This window comes from Plectropomus leopardus, chromosome 5 (assembly GCF_026936395.1).
Source record: "Plectropomus leopardus strain MGB_pleo_1.0 chromosome 5, ASM2693639v1, whole genome shotgun sequence".
NCBI lineage: Eukaryota > Metazoa > Chordata > Actinopteri > Perciformes > Serranidae > Plectropomus > Plectropomus leopardus.
In genome coordinates this window covers 24939785-24963502 of record NC_142180.1, presented here as the reverse complement: position 1 = coordinate 24963502, position 23718 = coordinate 24939785, and the positions used below count along the sequence as shown (strand labels likewise).

The following is a 23718-nucleotide window of genomic DNA, read 5'->3' as shown; positions in this document are numbered from 1 at the left end:
TGCAGAATGACTAGTCCAGTTAAAGTCCCACTAAGGTCTATACATGACGGAATAGCTTAACTTCCAGTCCTACAATCCAGGTGTGTTAGACCGATTTCGAGAAATTTGAGTTAGTCCGATTTCAGTCCGACTAACTCAGACTTTAGTTGGAAGTGTCTATATTTTACCTATTAATAGTGTAAAATTCTATATTTCTTTCCAGGGAATTTCCTAGGAAAGACCTGTTAAATAAAAAGCAGGCTACTTTCCGTGTGTATGCGACAACTTCAAGGAAAATTAGTATTGAAAAAGGCCATACACTCCCATCAAAAACCCATTTCTGGCCAAGATATTGCAGCCATACTGCAACTTTAGACTGCAGTTTAACATTGTGGCTACTGTTACAAAACTGTGTTCAAAACAGAAAAACACTAAGTAATACATGTATAGCCTGGAGATATGCTCTTCATGAGAAAAAGCTGCACTCATCAGACTGTGGTATGTAACTGCTTTGCTTTTAGATTTGTGTGTGTTTGTGTGTCTGTGTGCATGAAAGTGTTTCTGTCTGCACCTGTGATATTGTGCTTGAAGGAACTGGAACTCATCCTTGATCCTGTCACAGGAGTCAGAGGTTGTGAATTTCAGCTGCTGCGATGAAGCCTGCCAAAGAGGAAAAACACAAGAGAAAAACATTTTTTAAAAAACGAGCAAAAAGAGAAAGATGAGAAAGAGAGCAGAGTGAGAGAAATAATTAAAAACATGAACACGAAAACAAGCAGTTTTCAATCTGACGCAGACCGACGGGTATGACATTACAAAGACACTGTTTGACAAGTATGTTTCCACACACAAGGTGCCAAGTGCCTAAAACCCTGTGTAGATTCAAGACTAAAACATTTTATGTTGTTTTAGAGGCTCATTCATTGATTATTCCTGAAAATAAGTGTCAAATTAGTCGACTATGAAAATAATCATTAGTTGCAGCTCTAATGTGTGACTGAGCAAACTAAAAAAAATCAATTGGGTTGATATAAAGATAAACAATTAGTTGGTTAATCTCTGGACAAAGTCATAGGCTAATCTGCAATCATTTTGTTATTGTTTGAGTCATTTTTTAAGCAAAAATTCTAGACATTTGCCATTTCAAGCCTCTCCAATGTAAGGGTTTGCTGCTTTTCTCGGTTTTATCTTGTAGTAAACTCAAAATTTGGGTTCTTTAACACATTTGAAGACTCGACCTTGGTTTTTTTTGGAAATTGTGGTAACCACTTCTCACAATTTCCTATATTCTCTTGACTATTGTCACTTATGAGAAAACAGTTTGGAGATTAATCAATAGTGAAAACAATTGTTAGCAGGTTATTTTGATAATGATTGCTTTGATGTCCAATATGGTCCTGTGTAACCAAGCACTAGCCTACTGGGGGGTTAACGGTTCATTTTATTATGTGTCCTGCTATACTATCAATGTTCACTGAAAAATCAAGTTTGTTAAAGTGGATAAAACTGTGCACCAAATGACACCCATGTCATGTCAAAATGACTTTGTATGGGCCTCACAGCAAGCTACATCATCGCTCCTTCACCTAGCCTGGATGTTGCTATTAGCCCTTATTGTAATTCTGTCCACACTACATTCCCCAGGCAGCAGTGGACGGCCTGGTTGTGTGTTAGAGCACAGCAAGCATCAAACCCAAATAGGGACAAAATCTCATTATTTCTCAGCAGGCTGCATAATGGGTCAGGTGGGGAAAGAGAAAAAAAAAAATCGACATTTTCCCACCACGATTGAGGAAGCATAAAAAAACCATCAGAAATCTGATTGCAGCACTTACGAGAAGCTAGCCCACCGCTGTTAGGAATGACCTGTCGCTTTGTACCCTGCACCTCCACCCCCCCACACGGCATGTCTCTCAGCTTCATTTTTAACTACAAATAGGCTCTTCGCATTCACAGAACCACGGCCACAGAATATGCTAAGCAACAGGATTGCTTCAGGTTGTAGGAGTGAACCTGCTTGCTTCAAAGGCTGAACAATTTTTTGCTTTGTGGCTCTAACATGGTTAAGGTTTGGGGATGAATTCTTACTAAAACCTCCCAGGGTAAACATAGGTGGTAGCATCACTGTTTGGACATTGACTTAAATATTTTACATTATGTAAAAGAAGCATTAAGGAGGTAAGAGAAAGACGGACATCTTGGAGGTCATTAAAAAAAAAACAAAAAAAAATGTACAGTCCCGAAAACAGTGACAAGCACTGTGACCTCAGCCATTACACTTTCAAATGTCATGAGAAGTGCTGACATTATCATGCTGCTGCCACACACACAAACCCCCAATCCTCACAAACCAAGCCGCTGCTCGGAGACAGAGGCTCTGACTGTAAAGCGGAATAACCTTTTCCATTATCTTTCCGGCCAATATGGCATGGACCAAACTCAGCAAACAACAGCTCGGCTATATGGGTCTGTGCCACACAGAGCCTGTGTCAACACGAGGCACTTAGCTACAGGCAGCCATTTAACTCACACTGCAGTAACCGTTCCTGCACTGGTTTCTGAACACTCTGTGTGTGTCTGTGTGTGTGTCTGCCTACAGGTTACCCTCTGTGCCTGAGGGTAGAGTTGTTGCCCTAGATCCCATTTCCTCTCTGTGTAGCACAGTATGCAAACGTTTAAAATACCAAAGTTTCTCTCAGTCAACAGCCCCAGGTAGGGCGTCCTGTTCCACAGGGAATAGAGGGGGAGACGGAGAAGACAGACAATAAGAAACAAGAGAAAAGGAAGCAAGAAATGGAGAGAATGGACTGTTTGATTTAATTCAGTCTGTAACAAAGTGGTGGACCAACTGACATTTCCATCCACGCTGCCAGCGTGTCTAAAAGAAAGAATTTGTAAACTCACTGCAGCGATGGCTTTGTTTTCTGGGAATTTTATGAGTAATATTATGCCAGTGTGATCTCCTGAACAACTCTTTATTATAGTACATTATGATATTAATAGGCTTCATTATAGTTGGGAACAGGCCTTTATATCCTGGGAAGGACTTCTAGAAACCATAACGGTAAGGGGGGCCCAACAATAAGTTTTACAGCTGGCTACCAGGGCCATCAGCTTTTGTGTGTTTCAAGAGACAGAATGGTTCCAATTTTTTAATTGACCGATCCCATATTCAAACCCCCTCATTTACTCTTAGGTTAGACAGGCTTTACAAAAAGACACATGGCGATGCCTTTTCTGCCTAGCCGGGCGCTTCAATGTTTCTGAGATTCTGAGTGTCAGGCAATATGGCTTTATGAAGACGACACAAGGACTATAGAGCATGCTGGAAGGACATGTTTACGATGTTAAACATTATCCTTGATGCCGTCACCAATAAAAAGATCCGTCCATAATTAAAATTTTAAAAATCTGTTCTGCAAAACATATGTTTATATTTTAGTTTACATTTTGGCTGTAATGTGTATATAGTTCAACACATATAATGAAATGGTTACAGGGCATGTTTTAATGTGGGTGTAATGGTTGCCAAAGGGGTCAACCAGAATAAAGAAAGTAGTTGGCGGCAGCAAACATCTGGTTGCCTGGGGCAACAAGATAACTGTCACGCTTCACCTTCAACTTATGATGTTAAGAGATTTCTTACATAGATCAGAACTCTTCATCGAAAAGGATGAAGTTGCTGACCTCAGATTAAATGCAGCCATATTTAGCTGATGGCTGGCATAATTTGAAAGCTTGGCTGGAGGTGATTTTAACACACATACTAGATCACGATTCTGCTAAACAAGACAGGAAGTGAACATTAACAAACACATCTTTAAACACAGAACCTGTACACCTATGAGAAAATACCATGACATGTGTAACACACACAACTGCAGGAACATGTCGTCAAACAGGGAATTCTCTTGCTTTGCTAATGATGTAAAACATGTAGTGCACTCTACTAATCAAGGTCATTACAAAGCAGGCTAAATCCTGGATCCAGCAAAGTGCAGGAGTTTGAAGGACAATTCTCACAGTGCTGCCCTGATTCCTTTGCCACCATACAACCAGACTATGCAGGCCTCTCCTCGCTGCAAGCAATATACACAGCTAACAATGTTTATTATCCCTCTCTCTGTCAGTGACCAAAACAAGGTGCTCTATGGGGGCCTGAGAGCCCACAACAGATGGATGCCCATAATGTTAATGAAATACTGCCGTAATATTGTGACACATGCCATCTGTTGTGACAAAAAAGGTGCCTACATGCTGTGCGAGTGAAAATGTGTTTGTGCAAGAGAGTGGCTAGGCTAACGCATAAATATGTGTGTGTGTGTGTGTGTGTGTGTGTGTGTGTATATGTGCGCTCTTTTGTTTGTGTTACAGAGAAATAGCCTAGACAGTGTGAATGTGACGGAGAAAGATATGTGTGTTAGAGCAAAACAGAGAGCCTTAACACTGAATAGGTGTGTGTGTGCATCTGTGTGTGGGGTGTGATAAGCCTCTGTGTATGATGCTTGGCTGCCAGAGGAACAAATATTCACTGCCATGAATCATACACAAGGATACAACAGCCCACACACACTCTTCCTCACATGCAAAATTTGCATAGTGCGCTCACACACACACACACACACAGAAACACACACACACAGCACCTAAATGTAGGACAATCTCTAATTTGATTCTGCCCTGCTCCTTTGAGACGTAATTAAAGCATTAAAAAGCTTTGTGCGCTGGTGAGGCAATTGAGACAGTCTTCAGCGAATAAATGGGATTCATCGTTTCAGGAAATTGCTGCCCCACCCCCATCCCCCACCCACCAACCCCAAAGCCCACTCGTCGTCGCCCCCCTACTCACATCCCTCCTGGCCTCATCATCTGGTCCAATCCATGTGAAATCTACTGTGAAACATAATGTCTATTTTAAATAAGAATCAAGCTAAGGCTGTTTCTGCTCCATAGATCAGTCGACAAAGGCGACGGGAAAGGATGGAGATTACAGGGGGGGGCTCGGCTTCACACACCGACCACACTACAGTGATTAGACACACCAACAACGCATGAATACAGTACATATATCCAGTAGAGCATTTGGATACACAAGCTGAGCACATACACAATTACAACACACACAGACAATAACAGCAGGATACACTGGAAAACATCCTCCTCAGTATAAATCCTGCCTGAGGGTAGCGGCAGTGTGGGGATTGTATTTCCTGGAGCACTGCCGAACTGTTTACATCTCAGTTGGAGTGTGTTTGTATGTGTGTTTGCGTGTGTGTGTGTGTGTGTGTGTGTGTGTGTGTTGGGGGGGGGGCAAGGATGGAGCCTTGGCATTGTAATCACTCACTAATGACTGGATGTTATCTCACTCCCACTTTTAAATGAATGCAGAGGATCTACTCTGACGAGCAGTTGGCCTGTTTCTCATCGCCAAGCTGTCTGTTTGCTCCATAGCAACAGTCGCATGGATGCCATTTGAGCCATCCACCTCCTCTGACCATCTCAGACACAGACACATTATTATTCAAATGATAACGCAATGACTGAGAAAAAGGGAAAGTACGTCTGCTGAAAGCAAAGTAATCACTAGCTTTTTTCAGTTTGGCGGCGAGATTAGAAATTATAGGGGTAAATTAAAGATGTGAGTGCAGCATGTGTGTGGTTTAGAAAAATGTGAAAAGTGCTGAGAGCAGGCACAGAAAGTGATGACTAAATGTGATGCATTATTGCAATACATTTGGAGCAATTCAACACAGCTCTGCAATTCAAAAATTTTCCCATTTCCTCTAAAATAAGCGAGTATGTTTACGTGCACAAAACAGTCCATGTTTTGCCCTTATTCCAAAAAAAGACAATGTCCCTACTACACTATTTAGATGGCTAATGAAACCGAGTATTCTACTAATATTCCTGTTTATATGTGGTTGTGCATACTCAGATTAACTTGCCCTAACATGTATCACATCGAAATACGGAAAAGTAGAATAGAGCCGCTTGTCATTTTTCTCCTTTGCATCAAAATAGGATTTTTCAGTTTTCTTCCAGTGGGGGACTTGTTGGACCATGCAAGCTCAGCCTCCCTCTTTTATTCCTTCTTCTGTGTACAACCAGCAGGTTCTTATTCCGAACTTGTAAAACGGCGCTTCTTTTTCAGTACTTTTGATTTAAGAGTACGATGCCAAAAGGCACGTTTTGAATACGCATGAAATGCCGCTGGATGGCATCAGGTTGAAACATTGCTGGTAACTTACAATGACTTGTGTGTGATGACAGATAAGAACGTGTTAGTATGACATGTCCATAACAATGCATCAAACTAACAGTAAACAGAAAACAGGCTGTGCATCGCAAACTGCAGTAAAAACCCCAACTGAGACAAAAATTCAGAATATGTTGTATACATGTCCAAATAATGCTCCTAAAACTTGAAAATTACTGGCATATCCCATGTCTTGATCAAAAAATGCTTAATTCGGAAAACAGCTTAATTCAGAATATTTAAACTGAAAATGCTATTAATATGACCCACATCAAATTAGGAATATTGTAATTTTTCAGAATAATAAAGTAACTGAAGCCCGCATCTACAACTAGCATTCAACCGACTGAAGGGGATGTCTGGCGCTGTGATTGGTGAATACAACACGTGGGGTATGTGTTTAACATGTGGGCAAACCTCTCAACAAAAATCCATCATGACATGATTCACCGAGCCAGACGTTGAGGGCTTAAGCCCTTTGCTAATACACCAGCACCAAACAAGATCACATCCTCCGTCTAAGAATAGCTCCAACCAAACAATTCCATCTAAATATCCCAGATTAGTGTTTGGACTAAAGCGTATGTGCCCAGTGATCTGAGAGAGGGTCAGGGCTAACTGGCCCGCATCCAAGCTCACCTCCGCCAACTCTGTCTGGGCCAAGTCTGCCTTGCTATGTTAGCTGCTCAGTGTGTGTGTGTGTATGTTTTATGTGTGTGTATGAGACGAGGCTGAGGAATAGGATTGTGTCTTCAGCCGCTCTGGACAGGGGCTTTAGAGCGCAGGGAGAGCCTAATCCTGTTTGGGCCAGGAATTAGATTTTGATTATTATCTCTCACGAACCAAGCCAAGGCTTACCCCCATTTCTGCAGCGTTATCCCCACAACACACACAAACACACAGACACACACACTCCTCCCCCTTGCAGCCCAACAGATTTGACCTCGTTAAGACGCTTTAAAAGGGATTATTCTACTTTTATCACTTCGAGTGAAGTGCCCTTGCAAACATAGGCTTGGCATGGCTCGGCCTCCCTCCCCACTCTGCAGAACTGTCTTGACCCCCTGTGCAAGGCCAGCCAAGCGCACAGAACTAACACACACAAACATGACACTTAAGGCACACTGCCCTGCAAACACAAATGCACAAAAATGTAGTGCACTTACCCCCCCCAACACACACACACACACACACACACACACACACACACACACACACACACACACACACACACACACACACACACACACACACACACAGGCATGAACAGAAACACTGCACACACAAGGTGGGGGCAGGCATGCTATAACACAACACACACACAGGAAAATAGTGCAGAGATTGCAAAGCCAAGGGAAATGGGCAATTTGTCAAGAGTGGGGAAAGTGGTGAGGCCGACAGGGCTGTGGGTTTGGAGACCATGGCTGAGATTAAAGCCAGCCTCGCAGAAGGGGGGCTTTAAGATTACACCCAGTACGGTTATGCCGATGATTGATGCCTGCTTGTAAAAACCAAGGTTATTACTTACAACAGCCAGCATAGGAGAGAAGACATGGAGGGAGGAAGGGAAGATTAGTCCCAAAGTTCGCAACAAATAAGTGGCCAATGAAAGCAGAAAGCTGGAGTGCCGGCCTGTGGCTGACACCAGGGAACTTCTGTTTCATCTGCTCAACTGAAGCACCAGCACTAACGTTTTAACATGCGCACGTTAAACATAGAGCTATTTTCTCCCTTGACTCCAATCCAAGACGTTTATTTCTATGCATAAGTCCCTGCCTAATTTTTATAATATGTTAAATTATAATGACAATTCAGCACATTTTAGGCCATGTTAACACAGACAAGCACAGTAGCTCTTTTAGCACAGAGATCCTGTGATAGGGCCACAAGGAAGACCCATCTTTGCCTTTTTTAAAGAACCAAACAACAGTGTCATGATGCTGCCATAGAATGTGATTTTAGACAGCATGCCGGCATTCCTGAAGCAAAGAGGCATGACATTTAACACAACAGCATTGGCTTCTTGTTTGACATGTAACATATGTGTCAGACAGTGCTTTCTAGAACAACAGCCACTTTTACACAGAGATCACCCTATAGGGCCACAACAACATCCCCCCCTTTATACTGCCCCTACACTTTCACAGAACCAAACAATGGCAACATCATTCTGCTCCAGTGTGTCAATCTACACTGCATCACAGCATCCCAAAATCAAAAGAGGCATGACGGGCATGACGTTTAACACACAAGCATCCCCTTCTAGCATGACAAATAATATAGGCAGTGCTTTCTAAACAATAACAAAGGCATAACATGTCAATCACAATCGTGAACCTTCTCTGTTATGTTGTGGCTGAACTTGTCCTCCGCTCTGAGGGTAAGGAACTCTCGAACCTGCTTTTTAAATACCCCATACATACTACATTGTCGAAATATCACACTCAACACGCCCATGGACCCATCCTGCCGGCTGTTCCTTTTACATCAATCTGGCGCTGTTACTACCTCCTCTAACAGCTTAATGGTGAGACAACTCTATCCCCCTTTTATACACAACACCATTCCTGCAAATGTAAACAAAGCTAGTTAGGTGATAACTAGCTAAGCTAGGTTGTAGCTTCAGAATGAATCAACCAAAGTGCTTGTGAGATGGTCAAACAGCATCTGAAGCCCCACCCACTTTCCTACATCTGCAGTTGGAAATATGCGTCAGACATTTGTAAATTTCTGAAACCAACAAACCAACAAGCAAGTCCCCTTCATGCAGCAAGTAGACTGCAATACAGAGGTGAGAAAGTAAGGATATGAACTTCTCTCTAATACTGTTTTTTAGTTCTTTACACAACTGCTTCTGACAATTTCTGTATGTACAAACAAGAGCAACACTATGAACGCCTTCAAGAACAGAAAGCTCCAAAGTGTGTGCAGTTATCCCCAGATTTGAATGATTATCACGTCTCGCCCCTCTCTATAACAGCAGGCTTTTCACTCCTCCTACAAGTTTGGCCATTTGGAACAACTATAAAGACAAAACTTTGCAAAAATGTAATCCAATTTCATCCAGCAACCCTCTGCACTAGCCAAATTCATGCAGGTACATATTTCTGATGGAACACTTTATGACATGAACTGATTTGTTTCTACCATTTCCCTCTCGATCACTATACGCAATTACTGATGGTAACCTTGCATGGTATACTTACACAACGTCTTGTAATATCAGATACCACTGTGTGTTTTGTTCACTGTCTGAAAACTCTTCAGTCTAATCAAAATATTACTTAATCTGGACCTCTGGATCATTTCTGCGTTGTCACTGGTACCTGTAGCAACACGCCTATAGCAGTGTAAGTTATAGTGTTGTTTGAAAACCAGTTTTACTTTCAGTCTGAATACCTGCTCACAATAAGAAAATGTCATTAGCCTGAGCGGCACAGCTGATGGGGTATCCTGTTGCAAATATCAAGCATGTTTAGTGAGGATGGGACTGGCTGCCCTCAGGACTGGCAAGACTCCGACCTCGCAGCAGGGTGGTGACAATACCTGCCAACATGGATTCTAAATACAATCTGATAGAACCAGTCCTGTCTCATAGTGGACGTCTGTCCTCACCATCTCCCCCCTCCCTGAACGATGGAGGTTTTCATTGCCTTGCTGTGAATCCTCATGGTGTCTGAATGAGATCCTGTTGGAGATGAGGTGGCATATTGTTCCAGTCCTGGCGTTACTGTTCTTGGGCACACAAACAGAGCAGCTAATTCTCTTGTCTGAGCTGGTGCAGTGCCTTGCATTTTGGCAGGGCGAGGGGCCCTGGCCAGGGCAGGCCAATCCGGCAGCCCCCCGTCGAGCCGCTTTGTTCCAGCCCATCGCACCGTTCTGCTCTGAGGAAGGGCTGCCCCACCCACCACCACCACCACCACCACCACCAGCCTTCCTCCTTCCCACCTCCCACACACTCCTCATAGGGAGCCACTGCTGAATACTGATGCAGCCGCTCCGCTACACACACACACCCCGCCCCCCTCCCCCCCGTCTTCACTCCCACACACACACACCATCCGATGAGCTCTCAACTGCGTGTGTGGACATGCACGTAAACACACACACACACGAGCACAAATTCATTGCTATTCTACTTTTTCTCTTCACGCACAACATCCTTCAGTAATGCATGGACGTGCATACACACACAAATCTGCACTCACTTACATACAGCCCATATACGTCCATAAATGGCACAGATACACATACAGATGTCCACATCAGTAGCTCCGACGGACTTGAGGAAAATCAAAAACATGGTTCGACCCATTTGACATCTGTTTTCATTTATATTCACGTTCTTTCTGGTGAATTTGCTGTGGTACTTTATGTAAGACAAAGCAGCTCAAGCAGACAAAGAGGTACAGATTCAACTTGCAAATCTTATTTTCAACAATATTCAGGGTGAAGCTCTGATTTCTATGCTATAATTACAAGTTCTTAATAATTTCATGTTTTTTTCTGATGACAGCAATGAACCACACAGCAAGTGGTCATGTATTCCCATGGTCTTGCCGCTTAATGTGTGAGATTTTAAGCAACAAATTAAATTTACTTTTTGAAATTTGAAAGAGCCCTTACACGTGCTTCTTCAGTTATTTATGTCCAACACAATAAATAAACACAAGGTGAAAGTTGTGTAACTGATTGGCCCAGCAGGGACTGCATCATTCATAGTGGTGACATGCTTTCTGTCGCCTTGATTCAGTATTTCCATCAAGCCAGCGGCTGCTCTGGTGTACGCTGTGAACTCCGGAGGGATGGTGCAGAAAGTCTGTGTGTGTTTGTTTTGCTTTAGCTGTACTCACATTAATGTGAACAACACACCTGAAGCTGTTTTATTATATAGGGCAACAGACACAAACCTTTTTAAAAATGCTCTCCAAAGAGAAGGCATTTGAAAATGAGGACATAAGACTGTCATATAAGGCATCTCAGAGTCAATATGATCCAAATCTGAGAATCCCCACTTGCTGACACATTCACTTCATCATGATTGCTTTATAAAAGATGAATTACAAGTTGCAAGAAGTAGGCTGTCACTTGACAGAAATCGTAAAAAGCTTGCCTGAGTGGAAATGCCAGAAATCAAATAAAGCTAAAAATTTAGCAAAAATGTTTTAACAATTGGTTGAGATGAAAACATTAGTATATTGATAAATGCATGCATTACTGAACTGACTACTGAGGCACAGGCCATGGTGCCCAAAGTTTTAGAGGCCCACCTGGCCTTTACCTGCAAAATGCCACTCAAATCAACATGTAACATTGACCTGGAAGAGACTCAAAATTACCACAAACAGATGCAAAGGAACAGCAAAGAGACACAAAAATACTAATACTGGCAAAACACCCACAGACATAAAATGACTACAAACAAAAGAACCAAAAAAGACACAAAACTACCATAGAAACAAAATGACCTCAATAAATCACAAATGAGCACAATGAGACAAAAAACTACCAAAAGAGACCCAAAATAAAGTAAAAGATACACAAAATGACCATGAAGAGACACAAAACCACAAAAAGATGCCTTTTTCATATCTTTACCCAGGTGCTCATTGTCTCATACTCTGCCCATGGGTAAAAGCAAAGTACAACAAAGTGCAATGGAAACAGACATGGCAAATATATTACGACCTACAAAAAGTATGCGACTTCCACTCAAGCCTCGGCTCCACTGAAGAAATGAAAAACTGCTGCAGACATAAAGATCTGTGTGGACAGATGAGAGGACTATAACCTTACTGATCTTGATGAAACCAGCTCCTAATATTCACTCAATAGCTGAGGACGGAAACACACACTAAGTATCATTTTCTTTTGAGGTTTCTCTTGAATCCAGTTTGTAAAAACTTAGGATGAAACGTGACTAATGAGGACCTGTGAGGATAGTCAGTAGACACATTTACACTGCCTGTTCAAGGCGGGAATATCACAATGTTATATTGCCATGCAGTTCTGTATGAAACGTCCAAACGCAGAAAGGGGGGGGGGGGGCAGAGTGGTCTTGCCTCATAGCCGGGAACGGAGGTAGTAACAGCGCTGTAATGAACTCTGTGTAAAACATGGATTTAAAAAGCAGCTGTTGGCATAGCAGCTGATACAGAAGAAAAACAGTGGCCATTAATGTCCACAAACTGGGAAAACAATGGGATTTAGGACCTTTGTGTCTTCATTGTCATGGCATAACTTGTCAATGACATGTTATGTCTTTGTTATTGATTAGAAAGTGCTGTTGATGCAACCATTAGGTTATCTTTCACGCAACAGGCGATGCTTTTGTGTTAAACATCATGTCTGTCATGCATCTTTTGATCACGGGATGCTGTGATGCAGCGTATAATCACACACTGGAACAAACTGATACCGCCATCGTTCGGTTCTTTGTAAAAATGCAGGGGTGGTAAGAAGGAGGGACTTTGCTGCGGGCCTACAACGCAATCTCTGTGTAAAAGTGGCTAGTACGTTTGCATGCAAAATTAAGTCAAGCTGCGGTTATACCTCGATTAGGCCATTTGATAAGATGACTGTCCTTCTACCAGTGTACAAGCAGCGATCGATCGATTAATCGATTTATTAACAGAAGTATCTCCAACTCCAGCATGCTAGATGGCGATATGTCCTCTTTCAGCTAGATGTTACTGGACCTTCTTCCAGTTGACCTATTTTGTCACATAACGTAGCACGTAGCAGTCAGGTTGCATGTTGAATGGTGTAACCATGGATAACTTTTTTCGGCGCTGTACATGTCGCCATATTCTACTACTTTTTGTTGATCACTTCGTCTTGTTTTGTTTTCTTCCCTTCTTCATTTTGTTTTCCCAGCTTTCTTCTACAAATTGTGTTGATTGATTTCTGGGTCAAAGCCCGGCACCGGGACTATGGAACATGCGCAGAGCGCCTATGCCATTTCAGGTCTGGTTGAGGGGTAAACGTGAAAGAGTAAATTGATCCCCAAAGGTATTATGTAAGCGTGAGTCCACCTTTGAGAAATTCGACCTACTACGATTTCAGCGAGACTAACATGCTTACATGTATTTTAAAAGTTCAGTTTTAGTCAGAATAACACAGTTATTCAATTTTTTGCGAACATGATGTAAAAAGGTTCAGAGTGCAGGTACCAGGTGAACCCTGTGTTTTAGGGGTAAAGATGCCAATTGTGAAACACAATGTTCCTGAAAATCAAGGGTCCACCTGAGGACTTTTGTTGCGTGGATTCCTCTCTCCTCAGCATTTTGTGTCATTTCTAAACGCTATTTAATAAAATTCATTAAAAAACTACTTAGACAGAAGTGTGCATTCTAGGTTTCACGGGTCCTCTGTATAAAGAGGGTATAAGTCAGTGTTTGAATGTGTATTTAAATGTCTGCTATCTTCTCTGACTACTTAAGTCCAAGTCAGTGTGTGTGTTCAAAAAGAGAAGGGCTGCACCAGTCTGCCCCCCTCCTTTTCAGCAAACCCCAAAGCATTTTGACAATCATCCACTGTGGCCCTTCACAAAAATCAACATCACCTGTGACCCGTGGCCTCAACTCGGCCATTCAAAGGCAGGGCCTCCTGCGGGGTGGGGGTGTTTGTGGGCTCCGCGGGGCTCTGTTTGTCATGCTAATCAGCTGGCCTAACCTTAACGACCCAGACATCTGCTGGCCTGCGTGTGTCAAGCCCCACATTCAATTTGTTCCCCAGATACAAAAAGCAGATAAGACCCTTGAGGCTGGTAAGAATGTCTGTGTGTGTGTGTGTGTGTGTGCCCTTGTTGTTGATGGGTGAAAGGGAAAAATCCTTTCATTTCTATGCATGTACTAGAGCAATAATTACCAGCAGAGAAGAGAGCTAAAGTGTATGTTCGTGTGTTTGATGCTTATGCTTTCTTCTGTGTGTGAGTGCGTGTGTGTGTGTCTGTGTGTGTGCATGCTTCAATGTCTAGTGCCCCCCACCAACACACAGTCAGGCTTGTTGCTCGCGCACACACAAACACGTGTGTATGTGTGTGCAGCAGAGCGACGGAGAAGGGGTGGGGGGAGTTTGTTTAATGGGCGAGACAGGGGACCATGGGGATTAAGCTCCCCCCAGCTGGAGGCTTTAGAGGAAAGGCTGGGGGCTGTCCTGTTAATTCAAGTGGGCTTAATAATGCCTGTGCACCCTCTGCCCCTGACCCTCCCACCACTACATCAGATCTGGGAGGAAACGCATGATAAAGGGAGACAAGGAGGAGGAGGAGGGAGTGTGTCTGTGTGTGTGTGTTTCTGTGTGTGCATGTACAACCTGTGGCCATCTCTACAGTGGAGCATGGGCTCAGGGGATTTCGCCTCCATATTACTTGTGCTACTCTCCGGCTTTGGCACTAGGCCTTTCTGTTGCTCCACTTTCATGCCACAGCCAGCTTTGTTGAAGCTGCATTAGGATTAATCAACACCCAAACAATATGGCAAATGCTATCAACTGGGTCAGGCACTGTGCCACTATCAAATGAGGCTTTTTCCTATTAAACCAATGAACTGTGCCCGTAACTTGTGACTGTGGATTAAAATACACCCATTGACTTAAGAGACACATCAATCCTTGTTAAAACGTGGACTTATTTGTGTCTAAATAGGACAGCTATCTGAAAAATACAAAACCACTGCTTATTGTTTTCTGCATAAAATAACAATGGCTAGGCTTACATGCACATTAATATCCGACTATTATTCCAGATAAGACAATATTCTGTATTTGATACAGGTTTGATCAATTTCGTTTGGATATTCTAAATCAGCACTTCTTCCGAATGTATCTTTTTTCCTGTAAATACATGTGGGTTTTGCCTGTATGATTTGGGTTTCAATATAATTGTTTAGACATGTATGCAGCACAATTGGAATACGCGTCTCAATTAGGGTTTTTACTACAGTTTGTGACAAACGGCTTATATATATATATATATATATATATATATATATATATATATATATATATATATATATATATATATATATATATATATATATATATATATATATAGTACACACCTCCACTTGACAGGACTTATGTTTTATCACACAATATGTACCCATATCACAAAAACAAAAAGTCACACTTTGGAAGATGTGGAAACAAAGCAGTTACCATGGGGAAAAATTGTCTGACAAAGTGTTAGATGGGAAAGTCGTTCTCTTGCTTTTATGAATCAGCTAGAAGTCATAAGGTCCTTTCACATACGCTTTACATAAGGATATAAATCTCCCCAAGAGTCCTGGAGAAGCCAACATTTTCTATGATTTGTACAGGAAACGCCTTAACATTATTTTAATGCAGTGCGACCAGCTTTCTCTGCAAGTCCCCTGCCACTTTAAATAAGACCAATCATAAATGAGAGAATCCTTGATTGTGCATATCCATAGTGGGAATGCAATGCTTTTGTTCACATCATATGAACATTAACACTAATGTTACTACAGGGAGAACAATGGAAAATAGAAGGAAAGCAGATTCACTGCTGACTGAGTCAGTTTGAGAGATCCATCAACTGTCATAACGAGGCAGTACCGTTACTCTCTCATCCTCCAGCTCCTTATCTCTGACACTCATATCTATATGAGTGTCACACATTCTCCCCATCCGCGGGCCCCGGTGACAGCAGCAGCTGAGGAGGAAGAGGGATTTCAAGAGGGAAGACGTGTGTGTGTACCGTATGTTTAAGTTTAAAGCCGCAGTAGAAGGTGGGGGGTCAGTGCACAGGTGTATTTGTGGAGGGTTGGAAATGGCTTGTTGTAGCAGGTTAAGAATGAAGCAGCTGCAGAACGAGCGAAGAGACATCCTAAATTCCCAAACCCCATTTTTAATCCTGTGTGTTGGGTCTTAATAGTCCAATCAAGCGGCATAAGGGCACTCAATTGGATTAGAAAAATAACCTCCTATCAGACAGGCAGGCAGACAGGAGTGAAGTGGCCCAGCTGCTCTCACCTTGCAGAAGGTGACTGAATTCTCACCCCATCAGGAGGTGACTGCTTCACCACCTCACCCACAGGACGGAAGGTGGTGAAAACAGGGCTCTAAAGTGACATTTCGTCCCATCAATTCACTGAAATTAAGTGCAGGTAAATATTATCAACACAAAAGGTTTCCTCCTTTAGGCCACAAGGTGAAGACCCACTGGAACAGCACAAATCACATGACTTCAGCTCTGCCACTTCTTATTCATTCATGTGGGCATGTCAACTAGTCTGTGGCTTACTTGTTAACACACCCAACCGACGTCAGAGAACAAAGCTCCAATGAAAGTCCTGTGCTGTGTTGCCTTATGTCGCCATGTCTCGACCAAAAACTTGCATAGGAACACACAAAAAAAAACGACGACCAACATGAATGTCCTGCACCTGCTTGAGAGGAAATACCCCTCTACACGAGCAGACGGCAGTCATCCATATTCATCATTCAAAACTGGGAAACCAGAAGACCGTCATAACGCTGGTTAGCCAATTAGCACATTAACAACACAATATTGAAAGAACAAAGCATATTTACCATACAGCAGTAAACAACACAAACCAACAGGAAATGTTAATATTAAGAGCTCACTGGCAGAAGGAAAGCAATCTTACCTCATGAAAGAAGTTTATTTTGACCTCACTCTCTCGTAACTTTACCCTTTGTTTACATTTGTCACTAACAGTTTTCTTCTCACGCGCTGAGCTGAACAGACAATCAGAGTGATTCAATTTACCGACAGGCTGCACGGCCGCCGATTCAACGTGCCGAATCAGCGGGAAAAAAAGGTGATGAGGGTTGACGCGGGCCAACAGTGCAGGACACAGCGTGACAAAGAGGGCCACAGACACTCGCTGACGGGCCAACATGGGCGAACAGCCAACCATCAGCTCGGTGTGTCACATCCTGAAGAAAGCATTGTATAAATGAGCAACCTACAACTCTCTCCAATAATGTACTTTTAATCAAAAGAGCGATCCAACAATCTATAATGACGGCATTTATCCACATGCCATGAATAGACTAATTCATCAGCTACCGACTATTTATTCTAAGTGTAAGGAACTAAGACATATATTCAATAGATTTGTTTTTTCCCGCCAGGTTACAAATTATTTTAAGTTGTTCCAGCTTTTTCATTTTTACAGTGTACCTGGTGATGACTTCAATTCCTTTTCCACTACTAAAACTATTTTTTCTTCAAAGCCCTACAAAGCTTCTGGGTGAATTTGCCCTTTATTCACCGGATATTCAACAATGCTTTGGGGAGGCAATTGCGAATACTGTCATGCTCAACAATAAGGACTAAAATGCCATGTTGGTGCAAGTACATCTAGCAACTCAAAGAATTAAAAACAGTTTTTCCCAGAGCTGATAACGGCTACTTTTTAAATAAAAAAGTAGCGAAGGAGTGAGCCATCTTGCCTCCTTCTCATTTCTGAGGAGAGTTGCACCTGTGCTGTACCGATTAGGCACTCGCATGAAAACGACGGTGGATAAAGTCAAACTTTATGAGCTGAGGGCGGAGCAAGAATTTCAGTTATCCTGGAAAGAGGAGTTTAGTTGGGTGGCCTTAAGGAATGTCTGTGAGCGTCAAATGAATCCATCTCTGGGAGAGTGGGGGGGATCGTCCTAACACTTTTGATATGCAACAATGTATGTTTGTATCTATGACACACTGTGTCCTTGTTTTGATTAATTTACTTGCAAAAAATTAGACATGACAACTGACTTAAGTCTTTGTTCTTATTTGATAATTGCTGGTAAATGAAATAATTTGTAAAAGTAAAAGTAAAAATGGACTTTGGGCACCAAAAAAAGGAGATAGCTACTTTTTACTTTATAAAAAAATATACTCTATAACTGCTAATATGAAATGGTCACAGTTGAGTTGCTGCTCAGAGGTATGAAAAGTGCAAAATAGAGTCCCTGAAAATGTTTGTATTCCAACTGGGTTTCCCCTTTTTTTAAATCTAAAAAGTAGCCATGATAAGATTTTATTTAATATAGTGACATATATTTGATTGGGGATATGTTTACAGAGAATAAAGTCAAAGCTGCAGTGGGTTTTTTTTTTTTTTTTGCAGAAAAAAAACACATCCTTTTAGATCATCAGTTTCAGAACACTTTGGTTGAACTCTGTGGGACGCACAGCTTATACAGGATTTCACTCATCTGACAAGCCGGGCCAGAGGTTCCCAAATCCTCACATCCTGCTCCCTAGTCTGAGAACACACATCAGCAGCAGCACCACAATCGGGCTGCCACACAGACTGACTGCCAAAGGGCAAACCCATTCATGTCACAAAAGACATTCAGGTTCTAGCTTCAGCAAACAACTCTTCCACTTTAAGCGGTAAAAGAATTCATGTTGGCGACAAGTTACCAGGGAGAAGCAGAGGGCACCGTCCCTGGCAACATAACAGTCATCTTGTGGTTGTGTTTACCTGAGCCAGACTGACACAAACGCCTTTTTGTTCGATTTGCCCTTGCTGGGGCGAGGTGAAATGGCAGCCAAAACTAGAAGAATACAGGTAAGCCACCTTTTCTGGTTTTAAGGCAGGTTTCTTGCCCTCATTTTTAATTTGAACCTGGATCCCAAATAGTCATGTGAACACAACTCTGATACAGATTGGCTGGGTAGAGTCAGGTATCGATTCATTTACAAATCAATTGTAATGTGCCCAGAGGCACTAAATCTATTCCAGTTTTCTTGAAAAACTCACCACAGACAGTCCGAAGCTTCCTCTCTCCAAATATAATTGCATAGTTTAGTACATAATGAAATACATCTCTCTAATTTGTCTGTTCTCCAGTTCTGCATTTCCATGACCACACATGCTTCTAAACAATTCGGACATGTGCATTGGTCACAGCACTTACCACAGATGGTGTAAGGCTCGCTCTCGACTCCACCTTTGCTGACTGCATGCACCTAGCTTTGTGCATGCTATTTGGCCAAATATCTCTCTATCTAACCACCTATCTCTGTCATATCAATCTTTGTTCTCAAAAGCATCACAAAGTTTGTTTTCAATGACACCAACATTGCGCCTGTGCCCCTCTTTCATACTGTTTAGCCAGCAGGCACGTGTGAAGCTAGGTGCATGTAAACAGTGAGGGTGGAGTCGGGAGCGAGTATTTCACCAGGTGTGGTGAGTGCTGCGGCAAATGCCAGTCTGTTCTCATTCCAAACTCATAAAATAGCGGCGTTTGTCAGTGCTTTTGGCGTAAGAGTGCGAGGTCAATTGGCACTATTCGTGTGCACATGAAACGCCGCAGGAGACCATCAGGTGAGAATGCGGCCAGAAATAACCAGTGGCGGTGTTATTATATGCTGGCGGACTGCACCTGCCACATCTGCCAGACGCACGCACAGGCAGCGTCACTTGCAGACGTGCCTGAATGGAACCTGTCGCATTCACACGAAACACGGCAGGGCGGCATGTGATTTTTTTTTTTTTTTTAACACCTATCTATGTGCTTTATTCCCCTAAACCTCACCATCCATGACTTTGTCGCCTAAACCCAACCATCCGTCCAAGCAGTTTGTTGACGTCCTGGCATTGGTTTCCATGTGCTGTTGTTGCCTAAACATAACCACGTGCACTATAATCCCACCATGTGCATTCATTGACATCCCAGGAGGATACCTTAAACACGATATTTTGACGCAGAGGTCCATTGAAAAGCTGCAATATGTGACAACTGGGGATGAGAAAATGTTGCAAATGTCCAAATTGGGTAGATGCATGTGAGAACAAACTGTTTACTTTGGGGAAAAAAATGTTATTTAACTTGTTAACTATAAATGCTTCACACTGTCCATGATGAGTTTTTTGAGAATACTGGGACAGATTAAGTGCCTCTATTCCAACTGATTTATCAGTGAGCCAATACCCAACTCTGTATCCAGTCAATCTGTATCAGAGTCTGGTTCACACAGCAAGATCCAAACCAACACTTTAAAAAACATTGTTTTTAAAATTGGGACCTTGGTTGAAAGCAGCACTCACACAACTTGGTATTTCTACAGTGACAAGAAACACAGTTCTGCCAGTCAGTTAACATAAACGCTGGACCAATGGGCTGAGCGCCCTCATCACTGATGAATACATGCCCTGGACTGAGTTTCTGTTACCATGGAAACCTGAGATTTAGGGGAATAGAGGAGATGTGCGCTTTTTTTTACAGTCATAAAAACACCCACCTGCACATAATAGTGTACAGTGAATTTTGAGTGGTTCAGTAACCACACCAGGACTGTGACAACACCACTGTATTTTGTCCCCTCTGAGCCATGTTATAACAGGACCACAGCCAAAACCATAAAAATAAATATGTGGTTTTGGCATTGTGGGGAAAGACACTCACATAAGGGTGTGAAAATACTGTGGTTGTGAAATATGACAGCATTCATTGGAGTTGTTTGATTTGGAGGACGTCATCATCTTGAAAAAGTTTTACAGTTAAGATCCCAAATACAAAAGATTTCCTTCCCATCCTGTCTCTATAATCCAAAATCACACATCTTTTGCAGAATTTACCCAAACTAAACACGGCAGTTACAAGAAAACATTGTAATATCCAAGAAAACCCTATTTCTTATCATACCTCTAATTAACTGACGACCAAAAAACAAGTTGCATGCATAAAATCCACACCTAACTATCCTGCTTGGGTCACTTCACTCAAAGAACTTGATTTGTTACTGATATTCAAAAATCCAGTGTTAGGATAGACTGAATTAACAGTTTGCTTATTATTATATTTATATAATAATTATATATTTCACATTTATAAGATAAAGTTTTTGTAGAAATTGCCCTCACATACTACTTTCAAAAAATACGATCTAAATATATACTGTATCTTAAAACAATATCTAACCTTAAAGTATGTAATTAAAAAAATGTATTGAAACTATTAACTTATTAAAATCATACAGCTTTAATATAAAACTAATTAGGTAAACCCCCATGTGTGTTTATATTTGTCTATTTTATTTTATATTTACCACTAAATGCATTGTTTTCCAAACTGTTAGTAAAAAGTTAAATATATGTGTGTGTGTGTGTGTGTGTGTGTGTGTGTGTGTGTGTGTGTGAAAAAATAACTAACCTGCCTGGGTATATCAGTTTACTGTGTAGCAAAGATTCTGGGCAAATGTCAAATTAAAAGCCACTTTCTGAGTGTCTTGAATGTGGAGCATTATGTAAATTCCTTGTTTGTTGCTTTCCTTCCCAAACACCATCAACTGGGTGACCTGCGTTTATATTTTTTTCTTACTATTTACTGTGCAATAATATTTAGAGGCTGCATTTCTATATTTTTACAGTAAATATACCACACACCATGTGTGTATATTTCAGTCATCCTTTGCAACTATCTATCATGGACTTGCAGTATCTGTGTAAGTAAAAAGTATATAGTGTATAGATTTTATTTTTAACTCGTTTGTATTTTGTAATATTACGTCCTTTTTGCTTGCACTCAAATCACTTTTTTTTTTTTGCATTTTTCTTTTTCTGACTCTAGAGCTGCTGTAATGCCTGACTTCCCCCAGTGTGGAATTAATAAAATCTTATTTTATATAATATTATACACCTTTCATAGGTTTATGGCTTTAACAGTTTATGGCTTTATGAGTGTTTAATGCCTTTTACAAAATGATAGTGACAAAACATACTAGTCTTAAAAATGAATCATTGTCTCTGTGTGTCATTTGGGCTACAGCCACCACTAACGGGTGTAAAAAATCATATGGTTGCGAAATATGACTGCATTTGTTACTGGTGTTTGATTTGCCTTCATCTGGAAAAAGTTTCATAGTTTAAATCCAAAGAGGGGGAAAAAAAGATTTCCTTCACATCGAATCTTTATAATCCCAAATCACACATCTTCTGCAGAATTTACCCAAGCTAAACACTGCAGTTGTAAAACAACTTTACTAAAATGCAAGAAATATGCAATACTTCTTATTTAATGAGTGCCAAAAACAAGTTGCATGCATAATTTCCCCTACCTAACTAACCTGCCTGGGTATATCAGTTTCCTGTAGAGCAAAAATTCTGGACAAATATCAAATTAAAAGCCACTTACTGAGTGTCTTGATTGTGGAAACATCATGTCAATTCCTTGTTTGTTGCTTTCCTTCCCAAACACGATCAACTGAGTGCTCTGTGTTTATATTTTTCCTTGCGTTGGTCCTTTGTCCAAAGCTAGCCCTGCCTTACACCGGAGCTGTCCAGCGTTAGCAGGATGACTAGCTAACGGTAGCTAGCGACCCCCCCTAAAAAAAAAATTTAAGCCGAATATAAGTGATGCACTTCGCGAGGTAAAAGAGTCGCTGTCTTGTCTGGGTGATGCAAGACCATTCAGCTGTACCTGTCCCGACCCCGTATTTACTGTGTGTGTGAACAGGAAACCACCATCGGTGCTAAGCTAGCTAATTCTTCAAAAGCTGTCAGTCAAAATGATCCATCGTTGTTCCAGCGCGAGCCTTCCGCTTTAACGCACGAGCGGCAGCGAAGCGACCTCAACGCATGTAAATTAAAAACACACAGCGGTGCTTGGGTTTAGCTAGCGAGGAGCAGAGAGGGACGCGATGGTTTCCTCCTCGCCTTGTGGTGGTCCTTTAACAGTTGCTTCAGCCAGCTGCGACTACACTGATGAAAAGTAAGAGGAGAGGCGAAAAAAAAAACGGTGTAATTCTCAGAAATAACAAAATGTCTGCGGGTTCGTTTAAGTTCGTGTCGTCCAACGGCTACAAACAAGTCGCGCACGGCAGAGGAAAATCTGTGTTGTCGCTCAGATGGCAACTTCAGATTAAAATGACCCCCAGGCTGGAGTTAAACTCTGAACGTTTATCCGAGGAGTCGTGGAGAAACAGAGTGGATTTGTCAGCAGCGGTGAAGCTGGAAAGTCAGTCCATTCCTGGAGCTGGTGGGAAGGCGCGACGCTGCCGAGCTCACCGCCCCACACAGAAACACAGCGGGTAGACGAGCGGTGAGCGCCGCGGTGCCGCGCAGATCTACACGCCGCAGATCTACCTCATCACGAGCCGGCTGATGTCTGAGTAACGAGCGCCTCACGTGGACAGGTCATCGACACAGACACAGTGATGATGTGTCTTTATCGGTGCACCGGCTGTCAGCATGCAGGGGGGCCAAGCCGGTAAAGTTATGCCAGCATTAACAATAATATTTATGATAGTATTAAATGTCTCTCAGAAAATGATTTTGACAAAACATGCTGGTCTTTAAAATCATTTAAAATCTTCGACAAGAAAAAAAAGCAATGGAAAATATTATTTTTTTGTCCTTGGGGCCATAATAACAAAAATCATTTTAAAACAAAATCTTAACATACCTTAATTTTTAAAATAACAATAATAATATTTTGTGTTTAAATAATAATGTAAAACTATTTTATTTTGGGTATGTGGGTGTATGCATATATGT

At 41.8% G+C, this 23718-nt stretch overlaps 1 protein-coding gene across 2 annotated transcripts in view; it reads right to left on the bottom strand.

Annotated features, from left to right (window-relative positions):
• tle5 (TLE family member 5, transcriptional modulator) overlaps nucleotides 1-23287 on the bottom strand; it is a 53913-nt gene extending 30626 nt beyond the window's left edge. Inside the window, exons 1-2 of one of the 2 annotated variants that reach the window (XM_042481352.2) lie at nucleotides 22358-23287; nucleotides 551-639 (exon numbers count right to left, since the gene is read on the bottom strand). In XM_042481352.2, the coding sequence (XP_042337286.1) occupies nucleotides 551-639; nucleotides 22358-22384 (116 nt within the window). In that variant the 5' untranslated portion in view covers nucleotides 22385-23287. The remainder of the gene's footprint in view (nucleotides 1-550; nucleotides 640-22357) is intronic. The other variant, XM_042481346.2, reaches the window with a different exon arrangement.
• Nucleotides 23288-23718: the final 431 nt, after the last annotated feature.